This window comes from Mytilus trossulus, chromosome 4, assembly GCF_036588685.1.
Source record: "Mytilus trossulus isolate FHL-02 chromosome 4, PNRI_Mtr1.1.1.hap1, whole genome shotgun sequence".
Taxonomy (NCBI): Eukaryota; Metazoa; Mollusca; class Bivalvia; order Mytilida; family Mytilidae; genus Mytilus; species Mytilus trossulus.
Genome location: NC_086376.1, coordinates 73,532,495 through 73,558,770, shown reverse-complemented (window position 1 = coordinate 73,558,770; position 26,276 = coordinate 73,532,495). Strand labels below are relative to the sequence as shown.

General features: G+C 30.4%; 1 protein-coding gene across 1 annotated transcript; it reads left to right on the top strand.

Annotated features, from left to right (window-relative positions):
* Nucleotides 1–3,272: 3,272 nt before the first annotated feature.
* LOC134715940 (neuronal acetylcholine receptor subunit alpha-9-like) lies at nucleotides 3,273–26,002 on the top strand. The gene is made up of 7 exons (XM_063578506.1): nucleotides 3,273–3,653; nucleotides 13,362–13,501; nucleotides 17,285–17,329; nucleotides 18,468–18,574; nucleotides 21,954–22,489; nucleotides 23,220–23,422; nucleotides 24,409–26,002. The coding sequence occupies exons 1-7, from the start codon at nucleotides 3,611–3,613 to the stop codon at nucleotides 24,790–24,792; spliced, it is 1,458 nt and encodes a 485-aa protein (XP_063434576.1). The 5' UTR covers nucleotides 3,273–3,610; the 3' UTR covers nucleotides 24,793–26,002.
* The last annotated feature ends 274 nt before the right edge of the window (nucleotides 26,003–26,276 follow it).

Below are 26,276 nucleotides of genomic sequence, written 5' to 3'. Positions count from 1 at the left end.
ATTATAAGATCATTTTAATAAATTTCTAGTTATAAAATTTTGAATTTTTCGAAAAACTACGGATTTTCTTATTCTAGGAAAAGATTTGCTTAGCCGTATTTGGCACAACTTTTTGGATTTATTGGTCCTCAATACTTTTCAATTTTGTTCTTGTTTGGCTTTAAAACTATTTTGATCTCAGCGTTACCGATGAGTCTTGTGAAGACGAAAAGCTCGTCTGACGTATAAAATCATAATCCTGGTACCTTGATAACTATCGTGAGTATAAAATTAAGCAGTACACAACTGCAAAAATCGGTTGAAATTAAATAATGTAATGCCGTCTATGGTAGATTTTTGTTTTCCCCTTGAAATCACAAGCATATTAAAATCATAAAAAATGAAAACACCATAGGAGGATATATCGGAACTCACTATGCAATTCAGGTGTCTAGTGACTATAACAATAAATAAAACAATTCACAAAAACGAATGATTTTTTCTCCAATGAAATGTTTTAGAAAAAAGTAGAAACACTCAAAGAGGAACTGTATATAAAACCATTTAAAATATCTCATTGCAATCACATTGTTTGATTGTTTCTAGGGTGTCCAAACTCGTCCCGACATTGATCAACCTTTTTAAAACTGACGAAAAGGAGCTTTTGAAGTATCTCCTCAACGTAAATAGATAACAACTGACACCTGAATAGTATTTGTTCGTTGCTATTCAATTACCGGATACATTGATTATCATTCGATAATGTCTTTTCTATGTCTTTATGTGTCCAAATGAATCAACCGTTCCATTTATTAAAAACAAATTTCGCATCTGACATATTTAGATAGATATCAATCTTTTGAAATGATTTTTAATTATTATATCATAATTTCCCTCCTACAGTCATAATCATAGTTGTTATAGATTCATGTTAAAAAATCCATGTAGTTATGGCCATTCTCCATCATCAATATTATTAGTAAACAAAAAAGTGAATTAAATTAATTTTTTATTTAGAATATAAGATGATAATAAAAAAAAAAAAAATAAGGCAAATATTTAACCCGGATTTGTTTTCTCTCAATCATTTTTTTTTACTTTTCAAATGATTTTCAATTCTTACAATGAATAAATGACATATATTTATTTTGTTTTTTATTCTATATGTAAAAAAATTGGGTCCTCAATGCTTCTGAAGTACATAGTTTATCTGGCATTTGCAAAAAGCGTCACTGATTAGTTATTTGTAATTGGGCGAGAGAAAACAATCTTGTATCTATGGTGAGTCCATTTGCATGACTGTATATGTACTTTTACTATTTATGAGTCAATGATGAGTCGTTGTAGGTTAACGCGCGAATAGCGTTCAATTTTTTTTCCTGGTATTTTTTATGACTTTATTTACAACCACTGGGGCGATGACACTACTGGTAGAGGGTTTCTCCTAGAGGATATAAAAATTCCAGTAGTCAGCACTACTGTGTTGAAATGAACTATCATCGATATGGTCAGGAATATAAGTTAACTGTTTACAAAGCATTGCAATGTTTGAAATACTAAGGATTTTCTTACCATGCACTATATAACGGTGTTGTATTTGCATGATTAGTTATCAAAGGTACCAGAAATATAATTTAGTACGTCAAACGCGCGTTTCGCCTACATAAGACTAATCAGAGACGTTCATATCAAAATATTTATGAAGCCAAACTAGTATAAATTTGTAGAGCGTTGAGGATCCAAAATTCCCAAAAGTTGTGCCAAATACGGCTAAGGTAATATATGCCTGGGATAAGAAAATTCTAATTATTTGATTCAAGCTTCACTGATCATTGTTTTAAGAAGAAAAAAACAAGCTTCTTGTGTACAAAATTTGAATCCTGGAATCGTGATAAGTTTTTCTGTACATATGTAATAATATATTTAAAAAATGGCATGAATTTTTGTTAGAATTCTCAAAACTTGACAGAGGGATTTAATTTGACTGTAATTTCTGTTTGTTATAAATGCCTCAGCTTTGCAAAACTAATAGTTTTACCATGAAGGAACATATTTGCAGATTGAGCTGAGCGAATATTTATTGAGATATATTTATATAAAGTTAATTTTAGTGTCTAAATTAATGAACCGTTCAATTAATTAATTACAAATTTCGCATCTGACATATTTAGATAGATACCAATCTTTTGAAATGATTTTTAATTATTATATCATAACTTCCCTTCTACCGTCATAATCAGAGTTGTTATGGATTCATGTAAACAAACTGTGTAGCTAAGGCCAGTCTCCATCATCAATAAAATTATAAGTTAAACAAAAAAGTTAATCAAATTAAGTGTTAATTAAGAATATTAGATGATAATGGAAAAAAACTATATGCAAATGTTTAAGAATACTGCAAATGATTTTCAATTTTATATATGAATAAATGACATATATTTATTTCGTTTATTATTCTATTTGTAAATAAAAGCACCATTATAATACCGCTGTTCGTAATTCATAAATCTATTGAGAAAAAACCAAATCCGGGTTTCAAATTAAATCTGAGGAAAAAACATCAAATATAAGAGAACTACGACACATCAGGAACACAATAAGAATTTTGGTTTAAAATATTAAGAAAGTACTAACTCAAGGGAAAAACTTTTCAACAGCAATGCGAATGCATGATGTGAAAACAACTCATTTGATGATTCTATTTTACAGGTTCTATTTTACGTCTTCCATACAAATTGCATTTGTATTTCAATGATGAAGAATTAGATGTTGGATATACGTTAATCAAACTACAAACACGCACCACAAATATTAACCCTCCCCCCAAAAAAATGAATAAATAAAAAAAATAAAAACAAATATATTCAAAGGTCAACATACGTGAAGCTCTTAGCAAACGACATATGCATATCAATCATATTTATATAATTAAGTAGACTTTATGATATAGGAATCAAAGATGTGGACCGTCTCTCTCATTCATTTCATGGGAATAATTAAAGAAAATCATATTTAATCAGTTTCAGAAATCAAAATTTTTAATACTTATTGTATATTCTTGGGGGATATTGTAAACTTAGTTTCCAATCTCAAATCACGCTAATGGGACATATTATGGTCTGATTACATTATCAATAACAGTTAACGGCTATAATATACCACAACTTCATTTTAAATATTTGATGACTAATCTGGTTGGTTCTGTAAAATTCTGAAATCGACATTTTATTGGTGTTTACATTATCATTAATTAACAAGCGACTCTGTATTATCCTGTATAAACAACTGCAGAATAATAAGGAATCGGTTTATAACTTATTTTCGAAGCAATATTAAGTTAGTTTTTCTTTTCTTTAAAGAACAGACAAGATGTTCGATATTTGAAGTGACATACAAAGTGCATTGGTATTGACTCGACGTGTATGTAACAATCTTATTGTTGATAAGTATTTATATTATGTATACGGAATTAAATGGAAATTAAAGGAGAGTAATCGATAGAATTCACCAGACTAAGAGGATTTCCACTTGACAGCCATACAAAATATTTGTTGAGATTCATTTGTTAATTATTAACTTGATTAAACTGTTATCGCTATTCCTGAGAATTTGATTAAAGAGAACACTGGAAATGAAATCATTAATACTCTACCAGTTCTTACTTTTGACTAAAGGTAAGTATTTTATATATATAAATACGATAAACATAAATGCATGATTGCTGCAAATGTAGTAACAATACTATAGCATATGATTACAGTATAGTATATTGAAACGCGCATCTGACATATTAAATCATAATCCTGGTACCTTTGATAACTAATTACATTTAATTCATATATAATAACAACCATGAAACATCAAAGCGTTTAGAATCTCAAACGTGAAATATGATAATTTAATATATGTTTTATACACACAAATATGTAACTGTTGTACCACGACGGAGTGCCACATGTGATGCTGGATCTGCGTATCCTACCGGACCGCCAGACATCAACCCCAGTTTTGGTGTTGCTCAGTCTTTAGTTTTCTATGTTGTCGTTGTGTACAGTGTTACTTTGGTGGATATTTTCTTTTTTAACCAATGCGTTGTCAGTTTATTTTCGACCTATGCGTTTGAATGTCCATCTGGTATCTATCGTCTTTATTTATTACCTTCTTATTTTCAGATATACATATAAATACACCATTTTGTACACTGCTGATAATGAAACACGTGCTTCAAAATAACAAAATAATAAGTAGATGCCTTAATTCTTACATTTGTATTCTTAAGAGTGTACACAAGCAAGAAGTGAGTTTCATGGTGATTGGCTTCATGGCTTTTCTTGAATAAATATTAAAAATGATCATAAGAAATTATACAACTTCTACGTGTATCATATGTCTTTGGTATAAAATCACTTATGTTTAACAACAAGACATCGAATATGTAGTTTCATCAGTAAACGCGATGAAAGGATTTCATAATACATAAATACCTACAAATTGTTTTTGATTTGTGATTTCTAACTATTTGGTATTATGGAAATGTGTCATATTCTTGATATAACCTTGAACTGCAGTCGTCATTCAGTTTTTCATGAACTCATTCAAATACCAGGAATTCTTTCATCTGTACTCGATCTCATTGTATCAAATTTTAGCTTTACAATTAAGTGTACAAATCCAAGTTATACTTTTATAAATTTTTTGCCTCCTTAGTACCTGGTACATTACAATTGGTATTCTTACATGTTATTGTCTTATCTGTAACGTCCAAATAATTGTAAATTCATTATTGACGACAGCGTTTACAGACATCTAACCAAAATATCCCATGACATTGCTAACATTGATTAATTGTTGCTTGCCTAACGTCCAGTGGCAGTTATTTTATAAAAATAAAGAATAAGAAACTATCAAAAATAAATACATTAGGTACACTGTTGGTTCTGCAGGTTTAACGTAAAGGATCAAGTGCGAAAAAGGTTAACTGCCACTCGAAAATAATTATACTAGATAGAAACAGAAATTCGGCTAATAGCAACAGCTCACTGTTGGACCTCTGAAAGAGTTGTTGAAAGGGTTCTTTATCGTACAGATAGTTGCTCTCCTTCTCTACACAACCATCTGATGTAACGTTTCCTACTGATCTGAAGTGACTGCGGATCTATATAGCCAATACAAATAATCACGAACGTTGGCAAGGGTTTTACTGCTTGTCGGAAGAAGGCCAACAAAGTTAACATAAATTGTAATCTTATTCCTCAGTCAAGTTATACTAATACTAAATACGCGATTGCTTTGTTTTGAAAAAGTCAATGTAAATTTGCATATTTTGTTACTATCATAACTTAAAAACAATTTTATGAAACATGACATTGTCTTTCATTCTTGTTATACAGAGGTGTTTTTCAATCTGACTAAACCGTATATACCAATTGAGCACCACTTTATCAAAATACGACAAATAGTAATTACATAAAAATTTCCTAGCCATTTTACATCGTGCGGTGTTTACACCTGTTTGTTTATAGTATATTTGGATTAACGTTTCCTATAAAACAGCTTTTGTGAAAGTGGATCTATCATATTATTTCATTGTTGTCATTGTGTTGCTTTTTCTTCTTCCATGATTCGTTGTTTTCTTTTAACCTTTTCGTTGTCTGTTAAATCACATCAGCTTTCTTTGGAACTGTATACTTTTGGACTAGTGTCATGGAAAGATAATACACATTTCGAATATATAATAAAGCGTAAAGGTATGTACCTGTTTTGTTTGCGTGGATATCACAATGTCAGCTAAAGCAATACTATTCTTTATAAAATCATTCAACCACTTTCCGTTTGAAAATTACTGTAATTTAATAACCAGGTAAAAAAATTATAGTTTGTAGCATCAAAGAAAAGAAAACAATTCCACTTTTAAACGGCTTGCACCGCGAATATCCCTGTAAACAATTATTGAGCTATTGAAAATTGTATTTGATCTACTCAGTCCTCTTTTAGACTTAACAACAATTGAATCATCATAGTGATATTTTTTTTAGATAAAACACAGTTTCTAACAGCTATTTAATTGCTTATAAATTCATCTGTATGTAAGGAATAATTTGTGTATGTAGCAAATAAGACAACAAAATTGTTTCTTCTGTATAAACAGATCCTCGTACAAATTTCTGTTAGTTTTTTAAAAACATAAATGACAGAATTTTACTCTATTGAATTATCAGTTATTGTAGCATGATGTTTCATGTAGTTAGCAATAAGCGCTTTTCTTGAAGTTTTCTATGAATAGTAAACCAACCATCAAATAATCAAACTGACACTTTATAAACTCGATACACGTTAATGGTATACCAAGTTTGTATGACTTTTGTCTGCAAAATCAACATCGGGGTTATTCTAACAATAATGCCATGAAAATGTTATTATTTTCCAAACGTTGTTGTGCTTGAGTTGTTTCCTAGTTCAAAGGTTTCCAATTTTTGTTTTACTGGTTTAGATTTCATATTACGATCTGAAATATTATTTATTCTAAGTAAATCATTCTGGCTTTATAAAATTGTCATAAAAGAAACAAAGATTATCTTGTTGCGAATATATTGCGCCCAAAGGAAAACTTTTTTTTGGGTGCATTTGGCACATTTTCATAGCTGTAATTGAGCAAATAGTTCATATTGTCTAATTCTTTTTATATTTTTGGCAACGAGTGAACAAATTTTAACAGGACTGCCTTACATTTCCTGGAATAATTCGGATGTGTTCTATATGATCTAACAATTGATTTAACATAATTTAAGACATTTGTTCTCAGCTGTTACTCAACGTTTAGTGCGGACCTTCCTTTCATCTGTTTTAATGGAAACTTCCGAAATTGGTTTCTTTTTCCATACTGAAATTCTGTTCAATTGAAAATCTCATAATTTTGAAAAAATCTCGTTCGAATAATTTGAAAGTGTTTGGTAAATGGAGGAACACAACACCCAAACAGCACAATGAAAAACGTAAAAACCATGAACCAAGAGAAATTTTTCAAGGTTTCGTTTGAACGATAGACTTACAGACGTCAGAAAGATTTCGTAGAATATTTTATTGGATTTATGTATCGAAACATAACTAACCAATTCATGTATTTGTATGAAGTATGCACACAATGAACAATGCTACCTTGGATATAGAAATAAATGAACAAAACAGCAAATGAAAAGAACCCAAATATGATACTCATCAACAAAAAGTAAAATCACAAAAATTCTTAACTCCGAGGAAAATTCAAAACGGAAAGTCCCTGGTCTAATTGCAAAATCAAAAGCTCAAACACCTACAACGAATGGATGATAATTGTCATATTCATGACTAAGTACATGCGTTGACTTACAGTCTCCTACTGATCGTAAATTGTTTAATAGCACAAGTTTTGTCAATCTTGTTTTTTTAATTATCAATTTAGATTAGTATACAGTTACCAAAGGTAGCAGGATTATAATTAAGTACGCCAGACGCGGGTTTCGTCTACATAAGACTCATCTTTGACGCTTATATCAAAATATTTATTAAGCCAAACAAGTACAAAGTTGAAGAGCATTGAGGGTCCAAATTTCCAAAAAATTGTGGGTATATTGAAATCATGAATAATATTAATCAATTAGTAATATGGTCACACTTTTAATTTGATCAAGCAAGGATTTGATTCCTGGAAATGAAAATCTACGATAAATAAAACCATGACAGGTGCATTTAGTGGTGCAAGGATTAACATCACGTTTATTTTTCTTTTATATGCAATCTATTTTCCTTAGACTTATGATTTTAATTGTTCCTTGATAGTAACCTTAATAATTTCCTTAACAATAATTTCTGCCTAGGTGAAATCAAAGCAAAAGTAACTTTTCACGGTGCACCTTAAAGTTTGCTCTTCTGTGTCGAAGAATTTACAATATAATTAGAGGGCATTTTTATAAACAGGGCTATAGCTTTGAAATTGGATTTTCCAAACAGGACAAAATTTTGACGGCGAGTATATACTATATAGTAAAGCTGGAAAAAATCTTAACCGTGTTCGTTTATTTGTCCTTATCATAGATCTCATCCAAAAACAGAATTGTATATATAAATCTGGCTTTGGGGTATTAAAACGACTTAATTATGGGCAATAACCGTTAGTGATGTCAACACAATTCGTTGTCCAGGACAATATTTTATAAGTCAATTTAATTTCCACGAAATCAAATACCCATATCAAAAATAACAAGATTAAGTCAAGATCAAATGAAAACTTTTCATTCGTATCTATTTACTTAGACCACCACTTTGTGTACTCATCAATTTATAATTTTCAATATGTTTAATTTTTGTAATGAGATTGGAGTAATTAATTAATCATAACAGTTTCCTTGGTCAAGCTCTGGTAACGCCTACCAATTTATGTCAAAGTCGATTATTTTTAATGAAATTTTACAACATCGTTTGTATAATAATCATGACATTTATTTGTCTAGCCGGTCGATTCATATCCCACGCTGCCAATATTCTCTGCATTTTTGTAAAATGTTTGCTGGGAAATTAGGCATGTTTGATATATGACTGGTCAGAGTGATATTGCCTGTCATAAGGTTCAGAGTCATGCAAACAAGAAACGAACTTGTCTTTGAAAATATGTCACGGTTCTCTAGGGAGAAAAATATAATTACAGTTTTATAGGATCCCACTGGGAAATATTAATAGAGTTTTCACCTTCAAAAAGAAATCAAACAAGATCATTACGCTCTAGAAGCACGCATATATAAACATATATATATATTTTCAAGTATAACACCTGCTTTATATATTTCTTTTAACTTTGCCTCCATCTTGTTATTACCTGCCATAAGGTTCAGAGATGTGCAATCAGAATATGAATTTATCTTTGAAACTTTGTCAGAGTTTTTTGGGAAAGAATTTTTTTAGCCATGGCATTGTCAGTCTATTTTTCAATCTACGAGTTTGACTATCTTTCTGGTATTTTTTGTTCCTCTTTGTAGTATTATTAAAAACTATTTTCACCCAAATAAAAAGATGTTTGGTAAAAAATTGTAGGATAGTGATAACATAAGTTTGAACTAACTTTTTATAAGTTCGGACTGATAAATACGGTTATCTTAACATTCAAATATAAGCTGAAGGTTTAGTAGGTTATTGTTTGCCTTTTGTTTTATTTTTGTATAACTGAAATAGGTCATTTTCAGATTAGATATGTTTGGTATCTGAACATTTTCCCTTTTGTTACGAATCTACAGTTTCATATTTGAATATTCCCTAACCACTTCGTTAGCAGCATTCGGTTAGGTTAAAGACTCCCCTCTTCTATGAATCATTTATTTCAATCATAATTGCTTGTATTGATATTTCAATGTACTTGTTCTAAAATCAAGCATTTAAGTTAAATTGTGTCAATAATTGACCACAAGAAGTCAAATCAAGAGCATTGAAGTAACTTGGGATGTTTTAAACGCCTTTTTAGTTATTTATGTAAACACGACCATACTGTATCCGGGTCTGCATCGCACGGCGCGGATTAAGCGAACAGCCTTTGGCACCATGAAGAACGAAACAATTCAAATTGTAAATATTTCGTCTAAGCAAACGAAATGCATGAATATGGTAATGTTCATGGTGTTTGCAGAGATTTCTGAACTTAATAGACGTTTTATTTATCTACATACGCTGAAGTTTGACATAGCAAAACAAAGACAACGTGTTCATTGTTTAATTGTTGTCTTTTTTTCCAACCAGATATTCAAACTAATTTTTTGATCTACAGAATACACATACTATAATTTATACCGTTAAATGACAAATAAGGACAAAGTTCCACACATGGGATATCTCAAACTTAATCAAGAATTATTTGTATCAACTTCAAATTGGAGCACCAAATTTCGTTTTGTGTGCAATGCCCTGTGCAAGTTTAAATTATGTGGATAGGAATCTATTTGTGTTACGGATGAGTCATACTATATATCAACTATACAGAATTGTTTCGCTCGGACAGAATGAGTCAAGTGGTCCCTATGACACGCCTAAGCATCTTTGGAACAACGTCTAAATGTTAAGTAATATTTTCTATGTACATGTGTGAAAGGCCGTGTTGTTTGATCGAATCATTATAATATCCACTTTGAAATAAGTCATGTGCGTTGTTTTTATAAATGTTGCTGCTCTGTGAAATTATAACCCCTAATATGTTTCAATTAAAAAATTAGATGGAACTACTCAAAACTCACAACTTTTTTCGTGTCTCATCGATTAAGGACCATTAAACTTATTTAGCATTGTTCGGACACCTGTCTATTGCAGAAGACTTAATGTTGCCCTCTGCATGTCGTCTTGTAATAAGTGTTAATGTCACAATTTCGTTCAACTCATACCTTTTAAATGTAACTATGCTTTGACCTATAATTGTTTACTTTTACAAAATTAATGTCACTTTGATGGAGAGTTGCTGCATTGACATTCATACTCTATCTGTTTGACATTATGAGTCATCTGTTATTATTTTCATTTGTATCCAACAAATAAACAAATAAACATGATTTATTGTGCAGAAAACTATCTAATACATCGTAAAATACGGATATCTGATAAAACACTGAATATACAGTGTATAGCTTGTATGAAGCATCTCATACAAACACTTGTCCTCATCCTTTCCGAAATATATTCAAAAAGTATGATTTAAAAGTAACAAAGATGCAATTAGCATATCGGTTTATAGTTTGTAGCTCGTAATTAGGCATAAATTTGTTTGTATGTTTTTCAAAATAATAATTACTTGTAAAATCCTTTTAAAGGTATTAGTTCAAACATTCTAAAAAGGAAATCGTTTTTGTAAAAGAACAAAAAAGTGATCGAATACTTCGATCTTTTCCTGACGAAGACGTATATAGCAATAGCTGTCAAATTTTAATAGCTTTATATAATGTTGTCTGTCAAAGTAACTGATTTAGTATTTGTTTTTGTTAATTGGAATAAAATCGACTTCATAATTTGTGTCTAAATAAAGATCGTTGATGCAATCGTTTTGATCAAATGATAATACGCTTAGGTTTAGGATTTCACTAAACATGTTAGAGACGTGTTGGTTCAGCCAGTTGTATAATCTCTAAGCGCTATAACACTAACCTCTAAGCTCTATCATACTTTTTTTTCAATTATAGAAATATTATATAATGAACTTCGAATTCATTATTTGAGAACGTTGAGAACATTCAGAGCAGAGAGAAATAATCCATGCTAGACATAAATGTGTTTGATAAATATTCATGTCAAACTTAAATTTCAAAGAATTACCTGGAAGCAAATACAGTACAAGTGGTTTAAATACATGATGTCAAATTTTATATTTTTTCCGGCAATCTGATATTTTGTACTGGGATACCAGTGCAGCCTGAAGCCTATGTTGAGAAGCAATCGACTACATTTCTAATTAATCATATGATTTGGTGTATTCTTTCCAAATGTTTTAAATTGAACACTATGACACCCCTTTCTCCAATTATCCGTTTGCAAATTTATGAATACTTAATAAAACTAAAGCTTCTAATCCCGGAAGAAAAAAAATACTCGATGAATTTGGCTATTACAAGCGGAAACCCAGTTATAATAGAACAAAACAATCGAAGATCTTTGTTCGAGAAGGCGATAAATGCTATAAACTGTTATGTTTACTATAGTAACATTTTTTTTTTTAAAGTTAATAGAAAGAAATAAATGAAAATTTTCTGCTCTATTCGAAGTATTTTATTTTAAAAACACCATTTCCATAAGTTTTAAATTTATCTATTACAAAGTTAAGCAGAATAAAAAGATATTAAGTCCAAGACATGGGCATCTATCAAGTTGGGTGTAGAAACTGCATAACCTCCGATTTTTTTTAATTTTTTTTATACCGAGACGGATAACATATCAATATATTAGTTCAGTAATTTTCGTGTCTGCTCTTCATTATGCGCCTCAAGAAAAAATTCCAAAGAATGGGTTACAATTGTATCGAAAAGAGAAAATCGAGTGTACTCTTTTTTTTTTATGTTAGGGCGTATTTCACTTGAATATATCGCCTTGAATATGTATAAAGCAAGAGTATTTGATACATCATCTCGCTTCATATTCTATCATTTTTATATATCAAGGATATTGGTTGACTTTATTACATTAAAAAATGCACAGTAATAAGATGAAATATATGGGTCAAGTGAAATACCTTTCTAATGAATCGCAAAAACAGAGTAGGTGTGTTCGAATAGCTATTTTTTACTAAAAGTACTTGACAACAGTCTTTTTTTTTTAAGACAATAACAATCAAAACCAAGGATCATTAGGGTTCTTCAACCACTGAACATTTTTAGTCTGCCATTTTACGAAATATGTAATTATACTTTTTTTAAATGTTAATGAACTCTCGAAAATTCCACCTGACAACAGATCGGACAAGAGTTTTAAGTTGACTCAATGCTGACAAGAACATTAACTGATGCTTATTAGCTAGTAAATATATTTGTCTATTGAATTAAACTGACATATAAGGATCGCAATGGTGCTATGTGGATAAATATATCGGTTTTCAAGAGCTTAATTGGCAGCGCGTCATCCCTACAATGGCTTCCATTTCTGCGATTGTAAAAATGAAGTGGCGTAATGGGGAGATAATTTTGACGAAGAAGAATCCTGACTGATTATAGAAGTTTCTATTCGATCATTTACTAGTAGCTCTATAAATGTTTTAGTTCCTCTTCACCCTTGGTCCTCACATATTCAGTCATGAGAGTTTCTGATGATGTTACGTCCAGAAAAAATGCTGAGGATGCATGCAAGAAATGTGTTTCATATAATATTTAAGAACATGGTTTTTTTTTACATGTTGTCCATATGTTGAAAACATATGTTTTCATGTCTGGGCTTAACATATGTTTCCAAATGTTATTAAACATATGAAAAACATTTGCTAAACATATGAAAACATATCTTGAGATTTTTATAAAGCTGACGACAACAATAAATTATGCCAAATTTAAAACGATAATTGTGTATATTTTTGCAAATTCAATCCAGTTGAATGACCTTTGTACCATCTTAAAATGCTTTACTAGATCTTAAAAAAAATATTTCTTTAACCTTTTTTGTCATGCCCGACAATTTTGATTGAGCATTGGAAACGATAGGCGACTTAAACTTTTCAAAATCCCGAAATAGTTAGTTTTGAGTTGATTTTTTTTGGGGAGGGGGATATTTTTAGGTAGAATCTGTGCTTTAATATACAATATAGATAAAAAAAAAAAAAAAAAAAAAATATTTTGTAATACTGTAGATTTGCAAATGACAAGGCTGAAAAATGTTTCAAACATTTTTTCTTTTTCCAGTATTTAGCGCCGACGTTAACATCACTGGTTTAATGGACACATTGTTTGAAAATTACCATAAAGATGTCCGACCATTATGTGATAGTGGTTCTGCAGTTCAAGTGAAAGTTGGAATGGCTCTTCGACAAGTCATCGATCTCGTAAGTAAACAGCTCATGTATTTTGTATCAACATTTAACAATTATCAACAAATTCAATAATACACAAATTATATTTCTTTTAAAATCATTTTGAAGACATGAAAATAGAATATTCAATATAATTTTCCACGTTTTGAACGCCTTTAAAGATATATCGATTCAGCAGGGAGAACACAATAAACAAAACTACAAAAACGTGCTCCTGATAAAAGAACAAGTACATGTACTAGAAAAAATTAAGATCACAAAAATACTGAACTCAGAGGAAAATCTAATCGGAAAGACCATAATCACAAGGCAAAATCAAATGCCAAAACACATCAAAAACGAAAGGACAAGGTGAATATAGCACTATATTTTCATAATAAATGAAATATCATGTTTGCACCATATAAAACGCATTCCTGTTCTCTATCCCTATCTGACAGCAGCAGTGGAAATTGGTTTACAAAAATTAAATCATTTTTGAAACAAAATGTGTTGAAATTTCGAGAAATTCATTTTTTCATCTGTCAGAATATTTGAAAATTGCAGACTGTAAAGTGAAAACTAGGAAATTCAAAGTAAACGCATTCTTCTCGCATTTATTGTTAATAGTTATACCAATACACACCCCTTTTAGTTCTACACATTCCTTATTTTTAATTTGTAAACCTCGTATTAATCAACTTATATTGTAGATTGTTAGATATTATAAGTACTTCCATGTAGTGAGACTTAGTGATCTGTTTTAGTAAATTACCCTAAGTATTGATAAAATGACCTTATGTTTTGGTCAAAGTGACCTAATATCTTACTTTGAATAATTATAGTGGAAATGCCGTAAAATTCTGCCACAGCTCAGTTTGTATCAATTATTTATTCAGGTTATAAAAGAAAATTGAAAAGAAACTCTTTCATAACTTTATTAACGATTATTAATGAATAGTAAATGAACTGCAAAATGACAAAAGGAACTAAATAGAACGATTTTGACAGCAACAGAGGGGTGACGCCTTTGCCTATTTGCTAGCTATTGATCATCATACTTAGGAAGATGAACGAATGAACACTTCATCTTTTTACGAGTTGATTAACCGAAACAACTCACACGCGTCCTGTTTTCGTGGTTTAGATTTTAAATACCAGTTTTATGATATCTTTTGTAATTCAACGGATTGTGTCGTATTCCCGACTGTGTCATTTTGACTGAGTAAACGCTTATTTAAAAACTAAGGTTTTTCTTCCTCAGAAATAGATTACCTTAGCCGTATTTGGCAAAAACTTTTAAGGAATTTTTGGTCCTCAATGCTCATCAACTTTGTACTTTTTTTGGCCTTTTAAATTTTTTTTATTTAAGCGCCACTGATGAGTCTTTTGTATACGAAACGCGTGTCTAGCGTTATAAAACTTTTAATCCTGGTATCTATGATGAGTTAATTATCATGTCTACGCATCCGGCTCTCTACCTTTTTAAAGTTTACTTTATGCTATTCTAACAATGTTTGTTTATAATAACATCGAATTGTTTCCTCTTAATCGATTTACGAGCCAAAGCAACTGTCGCTTTTAATTTTCAGAGTTGATATAGTTTTTTGTTTCTTTTTATTTTCGATTGAAAAAAAAAATGGGGAAAAAAACCTCTTGTCTTTGTCAGACTTGTATGTGTTTACTTCGATTGTGGTTCATCTTTATGAGTTTAAGTTTTATGTGACGTCCAAGGTTTTCTATGTCAAATCGGATTGTTGTCTCTTCGAAAAACGAAAAAAATGGAAAAATCATATTTTATTTATTCTTTTTTTCTAACTAAGAGTTGGTCTATTTCATTTGAACGACTTCGACACTTTCTATTCAAAATATCGAAAACATGAGTGATGAATGTTGTAGCACAATTATAGAATCCGACAAAGGCTTGGTGGATGTCATTTGAGTGATAACGACTTCTTTGAAAACAAAGATATAATATTAGTTTAAAACAGATGTTATGTTAGAAAAAGAGCTTTTGAAGTTAAAGAATCAAGTGTATTCAATATTTTCCCTTCACTGGGAGGTAAACTCAATACTCCATTTTTTATTTCGTTTTTGTTATTGTTCGATCCATATCTTATGCAATGTATAAATCGTAGTATTTGAGTTATCTTTAAATCTATCTGCTGTAGGCATGTAAAATTAATGTTCTTGAAACTATAAAATGGATAGTATTACAAAAAAACAACATTCAAAAAGTGCTTAAAATGATTACATCAATTAATTTTTGTAATTAAGTCACATTTAACTATGAAAAAATAAATTAAATTGATTTGTAGATCTATAGATAACATTCAGTATTGTGAAATGTGTGTCAGAGTCACAATGACTGGACAGTGTTATTCTTTTCAAAACGTGAGGTTTATTCAGAATAGTACTGTTTTAATATATATATATATAACTATATTAGTATAATCGTGTTTAAATACTGAAGTAAAAAAAAAACACATTAAAAGTATAGTAATAAAATTGAGAATGGAAATGGGGAATGTGTCAAAGAGACAACAACCCGACCAAAATAAAAAAACACAACAGCAGAAGGTCACCAACAGGTCTTCAATGTAGCGAGAAATTCCCGCACCTGGAGGCGTCCTTCAGCTGGCCCCTAAACAAATATATACTAGTTCAGTGATAATGAACGCCATACTAATTTCCAAATTGTACACAAGAAACTAAAATTTAAATAATACAAGACTAACAAAGGCCAGAGGCTCCTGACTTGGGACAGGCGCAAAAATGCGGCGGGGTTAAACATGTTTGTGAGATCTCAACCCTCCCCCTATACCTCTAACCAGTGTAGAAAAGTAAAAGCATAACAATACGCACATTAAAAGTCAGTTCAAGAGAAGTCCGAGTCTGATGTCAGAAGATGTAACCAAAGAAAATAAACAAAATGACAATAATACATAAATAACAACAGACTACTAGCAGTTAACTGACATGCCAGCTCCAGACTTCAATTAAACTGACTGAAAGATTATGATTTCATCATATGAACATCAGGCACAATCCTTCCCGTAAGGGGTTTAGTATCATACCATCATAACATATATGAGAAGAACATAAGTATACCTTCTATAAAAGTATTAAAGTAGTATTTTGACATTTCTTTAATTATTATGATATTATTTTTTTAAAAGTGCTATTTAATACATGGGGTGTTGATGCTGGAAAATGAATATAGTTGTTACATGTAAAAGGATTGAAGCAAATAAAAAGAAATGATAATGCACTTTGAAATTTATAAAACAAATGATTGTGGACTTTAAATTTCACCAATCAAACAAGTATGTCCTTGTCTGGCTAAGTTTGCATGTGTAATGTTTGATGATCAGCGTCATAATCTTAATGAGAGGTTTATTGCTAAAAAAAATCATCACATTAAGTTACTGACAATTAGAATAAAGTTCACGTAATTATTAATTATTTATTTATTTAAAGTACAACTCTTCAATTATGTCAAATAATTTTTGATATTCAAGATATGACTCGTAATCGAAGAAGTTAATTACCTCAAAGTTTCCCTGTGTAATATACAATGCTTAAATAATGAGTTCCTTCCCAACATCAGAAAAATATTGAAAGTAATTGCCATATCAAAATTCATTTAATATCCAAGGTCTTATTTGTTCCGAGGAAATAGTAGTTTCGTCCCATAATTCGCATGTATTTTAAACTATCTTATTAAAATTGTTGTTTAATTTTTGACTTTTAATTCTTGTATTTCTTTGATTACTTTGAATAAAAAAAATAAACAGTATACATTTTTTTTGGCAGAATGAACCACGTCAAATTTTGGAAATCAATGCTTGGATAAGATTGGTAAGTTAGAATGATACTTTATAGACATAATTTCTAATACTTACACTTACACATATGATTGCAGTGAAAAATCTTCGAGCAAAAACACAGAAACTGAACAAAAAAAAAGTATTGTTAAATCGTTACACTAAACAGACTTGAATTTATCAACAAACTGATCTAAGTTTCACCTATCCTTGTAATTTGTGTACTAAACTAATGATTAACTTAAGGTAAACAGATCTCTAGACTAACTTGACCTACCGTCTTAGACTTGCATCTGGGTTTGTACTAACATGAGAACGACGATTGGGTCTCATGTAGAGCATAATCTATTTAACCTTCCGGAGCACCTGTGATCACCCCCAGTTTTGGAGGGGTTCGTGTTGCTTAATCTTAAGTATTCCTTTTTGTGTTTTGTTTACTGTTGTTTGTGATTTTGAATTTTCTTTTTTTAAGCTTAAGCGTTGTCATTATATTTTTTAATGAGTTTGAATTTCCCTCTGGTATCATTCGCCCCTTTTTTGTGACGATATTCAGTCTACTCGGAGAAGTAATATCAAAAGGAAAAGAAAAGGAAACTAGCAGTATATTTACATTTTAAATCATTTACATTATTCCATTCTATAAAGGTATATTGCCTTGAAAGATGTTATGCGACAATGATTGCTAGCCCAATTTCTTTTTATTTAAAATTTGCCAGACCAACTTGAGAATAATTGTACTTCAAAACCGTGTTAAAATTTCAGGATTTTACAAATTTGTTCAAGTTATACGGCAATCATTTGACTGTCATACAAGAAAGAGGTTGAGCTAGATTTTAAACCAAGTTTAATCCACCATACGGAAATGCATGTACCAAGACAGGAATATAACCGTTGTTTTTCATTTGTTTGATGCGTTTGAATTTTGCCATTTGTTTCAGGACTTTCTGTTATGAATTTTCCAAATTTTTGTTGTTTTACTTTTTTGAATAATTCCTTGGATATGACTTATTAAATTTATGAATCATGTGCAAACGTTTACATAATTATATTGTTTCTTCTAATTGTTATCACTTTTCTAACCTGTCATTATTTTGTGTTATCCACTTATGATTGTATGAAATTAGAAAATATTGAACAAAATCATATTTCAATTTTTTGTTTTTTTGTTTTAGCGTTGGCACGACTGTGATTTAAAATGGAATTCTACGGAATTTGGAACAGACAAAATAATAATTCCTGTAAACCGGATATGGGTTCCTGATATAACATTATACGATAAGTATGTAAATTTAAAGCTTATATCTACATTTATAAGGAAGTAGTCAAACAATGAAAGCCTTTTAGAAATAAACAACATTTATTTTATCCTTTAGGTTAGTTTTTTTTAAGAAATATGGGCAAATAAGAATTAGAATAAAAATAACGATATTTATTAGATCCAATCAAAGGGCGCGTTTCCGAGTATATTTATATATATGTACAGTATTCTTAAGATATATTGCATTAACTATGAATGATTGAATAACTATAATCTATACTATATGGTGTTTAAAAATAAATATAATAGAATATTTTGGCTCTAAAATACATGAAAAAATAGATTTCATCCCTGCTATATATATTTAGTTTTTGGAAGGCAACTGTTCTATTATTTCGAAATAAGGAGTTATAAATATTGACACTTGCATACTAACATGTTCAGACTCATATGCAATCAACCAAATAAATTGTCCATACTTTGAAATATGTGGGAAGTTTATACATTGAATGTTGCTTAATTAACAATAAAATCTCGTTCTTAGTCATATGCAATGTATTCTATTAATACATGAAATTCGTCTTCAACCTGCACATTTTACAGAGCCCATAAAATCTTTTATCTTTATCGATCTTTTTATATCTACCTTTCTCAATAGCCTACTGATGGGCACTGATTCTAAATTGGGTTAATCTTTTTTCGATACTGAAAGTTATTAACTTGACATAAATATGCTTCCCATTTGAAGATGTTTGTAAATATAAAATAAGTACGCAATTTTCCTTTTTTAACATCTGCAAAATCGTCTATAGTATTTTTCCAGTAAATCCTATATCTAATTATCAATATATTTAAACTTTTTTAACGTCAAAATTTGCTATATCAACATCAATACTTTTAAAAATACATAAAATATTAGAATACCAAGATGTCTTATCACATGTGTGATTGTCACTACCTTTGAAAAGGGCTTGTTTTAACAGATGATACTTTTCTAAACCATTAGGTCTTTGCAAAAAAACTTAAGAATGGAACGCATTGTGTCTATATACAAAGGAGTACGACCTTACTCTACCATTAACGCATTAACTACATGACTTTTTATTTACCCCGAGAATGTATTTGTAGAACTTCAAACTTAAGTTCTCGCCTTCAAACTTACTTTTTTTCAATATCAAAGGGGGTGTTTGTTTGATATTTAAATGTTTGACGAATATGATATTGTCATATATGTTCATAGATGTCAAGCATTTTGAATGCAAATTGTTTTTTAACGGTTTTTGCACAATTCTCATTCATGGAACGAAGAATCTGTAATACTGATATCATTAAACATAGTATTTATAAAGTTGAAAACAAGATTTCTTTTAACATTGATTGATTACATTCATTCATTGTTCTTTTGTGAAACAAAAATAAAGGCGACAGTAGTTTACCGCTGTTCAAAAGTCTTAACTAAATTTTACCATTATGATTGTAATGTTTTTGTAAACAATTGTGGTATATAATTGAGTTTACTTCAATCATCATCAGCTTGTTCTTGTTTATTAGAAATAAGTTATCCAGGTGTAATGATAAGTCGTTATACTAAGGCTATTTTTTTTCTTATTTTTTCTGTAGACTTAGCTTTGATTTTTTATAACCATGCATTGGCAAGCTTGATAACTCGTAATTGTTTGTCAGTAACTAAATGTACGATGATGTCCCATACGGAACCTTCTGACCTTGTTTGTTTACATTAAAATTTCAATGGCGTCAAAATCACGTGATGTCAATTCGTTATATCCAATCAAATTGTTCTACTGTCAATTAGGGGATTTTTCAGTCTACGGCAATTACGTTATTTCTTTCTGGGATGTTGCTTCAAAATAGTTTGCAATAGTTCTGGGTTTTATTCAACAGGAAAACGCTTTTTTTGCCATCCCTTTTGACATCAAGGGAATTTTGTATGAATATTTACCTACAGTCATGATGGTCAGAATATCGATCTTTTTATAATGAATAAAAAGAAAATTCTATGAAAAATAAATGTAAATTGTTTCTTAATAACCAACTCTATATACCTGTTCAAAATTATGGCATGGACATCGTTTTTTCATATAGTTTTCCTTTCATTTTGGTTGGGCTTTTTTCGCGGGAAAATCGAGAAAGAGGTAAGGAGCATGTCATTTTTAAATTCCTAAAAATAAGATTTGCTTGACCTATATTGCCTGCCACAAGATTGATGACGCTGAATGGAATGTACACAAAGCAATGGAAGCCGGAAATGGGATTTTGTGAAGTTCTAGAATGTTTTTAAATATTCGGAAGTTGGGATTGAAACGGGCATTAGAAAATTGGCATTTTTTGGCAATAATTGAGAACAACAATGAAAACTTACCTTTCGAAATGTTTTTTTTATTCAAAAGTGCAGAAAAAACGTATTTTGCACTGTTTTTCTATGCCAGAAGTACCGTAGTGACATCAATGCGGAGTTTCCCCGTGTGTTAAGTTCAAACACAAATACCTAACGAACTGACAAGATGAACGATCTTAGACTACGGTAGGATACATTAATAAGATATAAATTGAAAAATTGTCCTTATGTATCCTTCTTCTCAAAAGGGAGAAACATACTATAAATTTATCAATTAAGGTTAATTGTGAATCATGTAATTATGGTTATTATAATCAATTTAAAAAAAGTTATATTTGACTCTTTGTTTCCTGTCTCTCTGCAAAGGCAAGGATAAAATCAAAACCAATTACCAGTTCATTTTATACTGTTAAAGAAGCGGTCGTTTTATACCAAATATTCTTTTAAATATGATTTTTAGATAAATTCAATAACAAACGGAGCTAGGGAATACCTATACAAATGATTAAAAATGGACATACCTTTTGCTGGTATGAAATACTATATTTAAGAAATTATAGGGTTTATACTGTGTTTTGTCATCCACTCGAACTTTATGGGAGAGTGTCATTCAAACTGACCATTTGATATTTGCAAAGACTGCATTCAAAATATGTTTTATGTTATACGTTTAAGTCCTCCAACATTATACTTAAATAATACTGGTTTTGAACAGAAGCATCTGTATAGATAACCGTATAATATAATAATATATTACATATGGTTTTATTTTTCTTGTTTCTTATTGGTTTATTTGGGCAGAGTTTCCTAATATTTTTTTTGTATTTTTTCACTATCTTGTCATACTGAATCAGCATTTTAATTTTTACTCCATGTTACTAAAAATAGTAACATCGACTCAATAGTATTCCAAAAATAGCAACACAAATTCAACAGAATGTTCAAACTATTTACATAATGTGATGCATGTACATAAATTGGGAACTGTATAGCTAATTGTATAATATAATTATGTAACTTTCTCTTTTATTGGATTCCTCTTAGTGTTGGGGACCAGTTAGCCGGTTTGAAGGATTACAGACCAGTTGTAACTAGTAATGGTGATATATCGTACAATTTTCCAACCGTCATCACAAGCATGTGTCCTGTAGATGTTACCTTCTTCCCTTTTGATACTCAAAATTGCCTGCTGAAATTTGGATCATGGGCTTACCACGGATTTGAAGTAGATATTATTAATTTGTCAGATACAGGGGACATAAGTTCATTTGTTCCGAGTGTAGAGTGGGCTGTTGTTGGAATACCTTCCATTCGAAATGTTATAGAATACGGATGCTGTCCAGAACCATACCCGGATGTGACATTCTATGTTGTTTTAGACCGCAAGCCATTGTTTTACATGATGAGCTTAATATTTCCTTGCATGCTAATAACAGCAGTCGCGTGTCTTGGGTTCATGCTTCCACCTGATTCTGGCGAGAAGGTATCATTAGAAATAACCGTTCTCCTGTCGTTGGCAGTTTTTCTTCTTGTCGTGTCTGAAACAATGCCTCCTTCGTCAGAAAATTTCCCTTATATTGGTGAGTCTACAATACTCTTATATGTTAAAATATTCTTAATCTTATTATTCATCCTTTAAGAAAAACAAGCAAGAAGATCCCACAAGGTTAATAAAAAAATAAGTTAGTTGTTGTCATTTGCGCAGTCTTTAAATTAAAAAAAAATGTAAATTGTTTTCTTATAAATTACGCCGTTTGGGGTATCGCCTGAATTTTGCACATTTTGCATGCTGAGGCCTTATATGCGTTATGGTTCTTCTCATTTTTGCAGTATCCATCTAGTTGCTGATGGCACGTAAACATCCAAAGTTAGTCACTATTTGTTATGAAGTTTTCAACGATCCATGCAAGTTAATTTTTCTTCGTATGATATAATTAGTTTTTGCTTAACAGTAAAATCAAAAAAATACTGAACCCCGATGAAAATTCAAAAAAGGAAAAATCCTTTTGACATAGCATAATCATAAACTCAAACACCATCAAAGAAATAAATAGAAACTGTCATATAACTCACTTGGTACAGGCATTTTCTTATGTAGAAAATTGTGGATTGAACCTGTATTTATAGCTATATAAACCTCACACTTATATGACAGTGGCATCAAATTTTAATCAATTGCCACCTTTCGCCTCGTTTTTTTTTAATTTGCACAATATAGATGAAAGTGATGATTTTGGTTTTGTCGTTCTCTGTGTAGTAATTGTATTACTAACATCAACATATATGATTTGACGTTCAATTTTTTTGCAGGTATATATTTTGCTTGCTCCATGCTCTTGGTATCGTTTTCCTGCCTGATGACAGTAATAGTGCTTAGCATGCATTACAAAGGAATACATGGAAGAGAAATGCCACAGATAGTCAAGACTATCTTCTTTGATTATATTGCTAAATTTGTTTGTATGAAAACAGTTCGTCGCCGTGCTAGACGATGTTCTATTCACCCCGTTTCGGTTTGTATAAATGTTCACTTGTTATTTGGAAGCACGATAATATATTGTACAATTTTAAAAAGGAGTAGTTATTACATATGGCTCGTTCGAAACTGAAACTGCTAATACCAAGAAAAAATGCAACAGATAACATACATGTCAACAAATTTAAATTGAAAACTAAAGAATAAATAATACTAACCCAACAAAAATATTGGTTGAACATATGCTTAGGAAGGATAATCAAATCATGTTGCTCGTGGTAAGAAGCATACATTTGAAAAAGTGCATCATAAGTATGTTATTTTCTCGGAATAAAAGCAAGTAAAGTCTTATAAATGTATTTATCGATACTTTATGAAATTTTTCCAACTTAAATGTTCCACAATTCATAATGTAATGATACTGGCCACCAATGTCGTTTGAGTTACAGAGACGACAGAATCTGTCTTTTCCTTTCTCAACACAGTAGCTTGATATGAAAAAATATCGCTAGCAACTAAGCGTACACGTGACAGTTGTCAATGAAACTAACAACGTCTTCATATGTAAAATAGCGATAATCTACAAATATCGAAATGATGTGCTTATATTATATATTTATGATGAGTGTCACTTATAATCTTTGCGATCGAAAGACATTTAAAAACCAAAGCTTTATCACATGTTAAATATGTTTTATGTTGTTCTTTGAATATCTAATAAAAGACACATTACGTTTGAAAATAATTTTGCTTTCGTATTGATATTCTTAACAAATTTTAAAATGAACTACTTTAATGGATATTTAAAATTATTTTAATATGAAATGCATGAAATTCGTCACGCACGTACAACCGTATGAGTACGCAATATGCCAAAGGGACAACTATTCAGTGAAGGTTCTTTACTTTGGTAGTTGCTGAGACGTTTTCAAGGATATAACTGGGAGCATGTATTTTATTGTACAACAACATCAAAATACAAACCATGGCAACGATTTACACGTATATACATTTTATTTTCAGCCACTGTATCAAACTGGACCCGTTTTCACCTACAGTAACGATGCATTTCTTCAGAACGGAGCAACTAAAACAGAAACTAATGGTAAGGTGGATCCAAATGGACTGGTTACCACTATGGTTGAAGAACTTAATCCTGACAATGCACATAAAATGGACGATAATTACAATGAATCAGCTAGCAGTGACATTATCATAACACTACAAAAACAATTAAAAATAATTAAAAATATTGAAAAGAACTTACAAGAAAAGAAAAGAATAGACAGCATTATTGAGGAATGGCAACTTCTTGCTATTGTTTTGGACAGAGTGTTTCTCTTGTTTTTCTTTTTGTTTATGACTGTTTCAACATTAGGAATTATATTGCGATCTGCACAAGTCTAATTAAATGAAGTCTAAAATGTCACATGTTTACAACAAAACAATCAATTTTAAATAAGAATTTAATAACCTATTAATGGCATTATGTGATATCATTATCACCCAAATGAATGTTTTATTTATGCGTTGTGTCATATCAATGAATATTAGTTGTTCAATGAAGTAAATAACAAATAATTAATGCCTTAATGACTTGGTGAATTAATGTCGTGGACATCATTTTATAGTGATAATTATTACAATTCTTCAGTACGCTAAAGGGATAAGCGCGTCATTGATGTGTTTGTTGAAGATGTTTATTACAATTTTTGCAATATTTGTTGATTTAAAGTTAGGTTTTTGGCGTCGTTGCTAAATTTCCACTTAACTCGATTTGCAAATTGTCTTTCTTAACTGTGTGTATTTTACTATATATGTATATTTGTAATCGCTCCTTTTACAGAGTCAAAGCATTATGTGTTAAAAAATAAGGCACGTCGAATACATTCAGATTGGAAGGAAGAACGACTTTGATTTTTTTCCCTTTTACAAGTGCTCAATTCGCCACTGTGATTTAATTGAACGTAAAATTGGCCATGTATTTTATACTCACTTGAAAACACATTATCAGTATCAATCTGATAGTATCATCGTTTGAGGATTTGCTATTTGAGGTGTCTTTTGAAATCATTTTAGGGATGATTAATAGTTATCAAAGGTACCTGGATTATAATTTAGTACGCAAGACGCGCGTTTCGTCTACATAAGACTCATCCGGAATAGGGAATTTAATTGTGTTGATAGCCTATTATGGGGAGAAATGTACATTTTTAAGAAACACTTTACAAAGATAATTGTATTTCACGTTAATACATGCCTTTTAATTAATTTTCTATCATGAAACAATGGACTAAAAATTCGGAGTCAAATATGGTCTTAACCGAATTTACTTCTTTGCGCTGGCAATAACTCAGGTTTTGTCTGTCTCTTAGAGTAAAATCACCTTTTATGTATGGCAGCACAATGTAATTCTTCAGGACTTTTTTGTATTGATAATCAAAGCTGTATGTATATTTTTTATTAATGTTATAATTTTGCATATCCTATGAATATTCATTAAAAATGTTTAAATTTGTAGAAAAAAAAATAAACTCATCATACATACCATATAAAACTAGATTGTCGGGTTTTTTTAATTGTCATCCAAATCATTAAAAGAGCTTATAAACTTTAATGTCATTGAATATTTATAGTTTTACTTTTCACTTTTACTATGTTAAAGCGTATAAAGTTAGGAAAGTGGTTAAAACTTTTCAAAGGTACCACTATTATAATTTAATACGCGCGTTTCGTCTACATGAAACTCACCAGTGACCCTCAAATCAAAATAGTTATAAAGCCAAACAAGTACAAAGTTGAAGAACATATTTCATTGATCATTGATCATTTATTTCGTAAATCATATTTCATAAAATATTTATTTTGTGAATCATATTTACGACAAGATT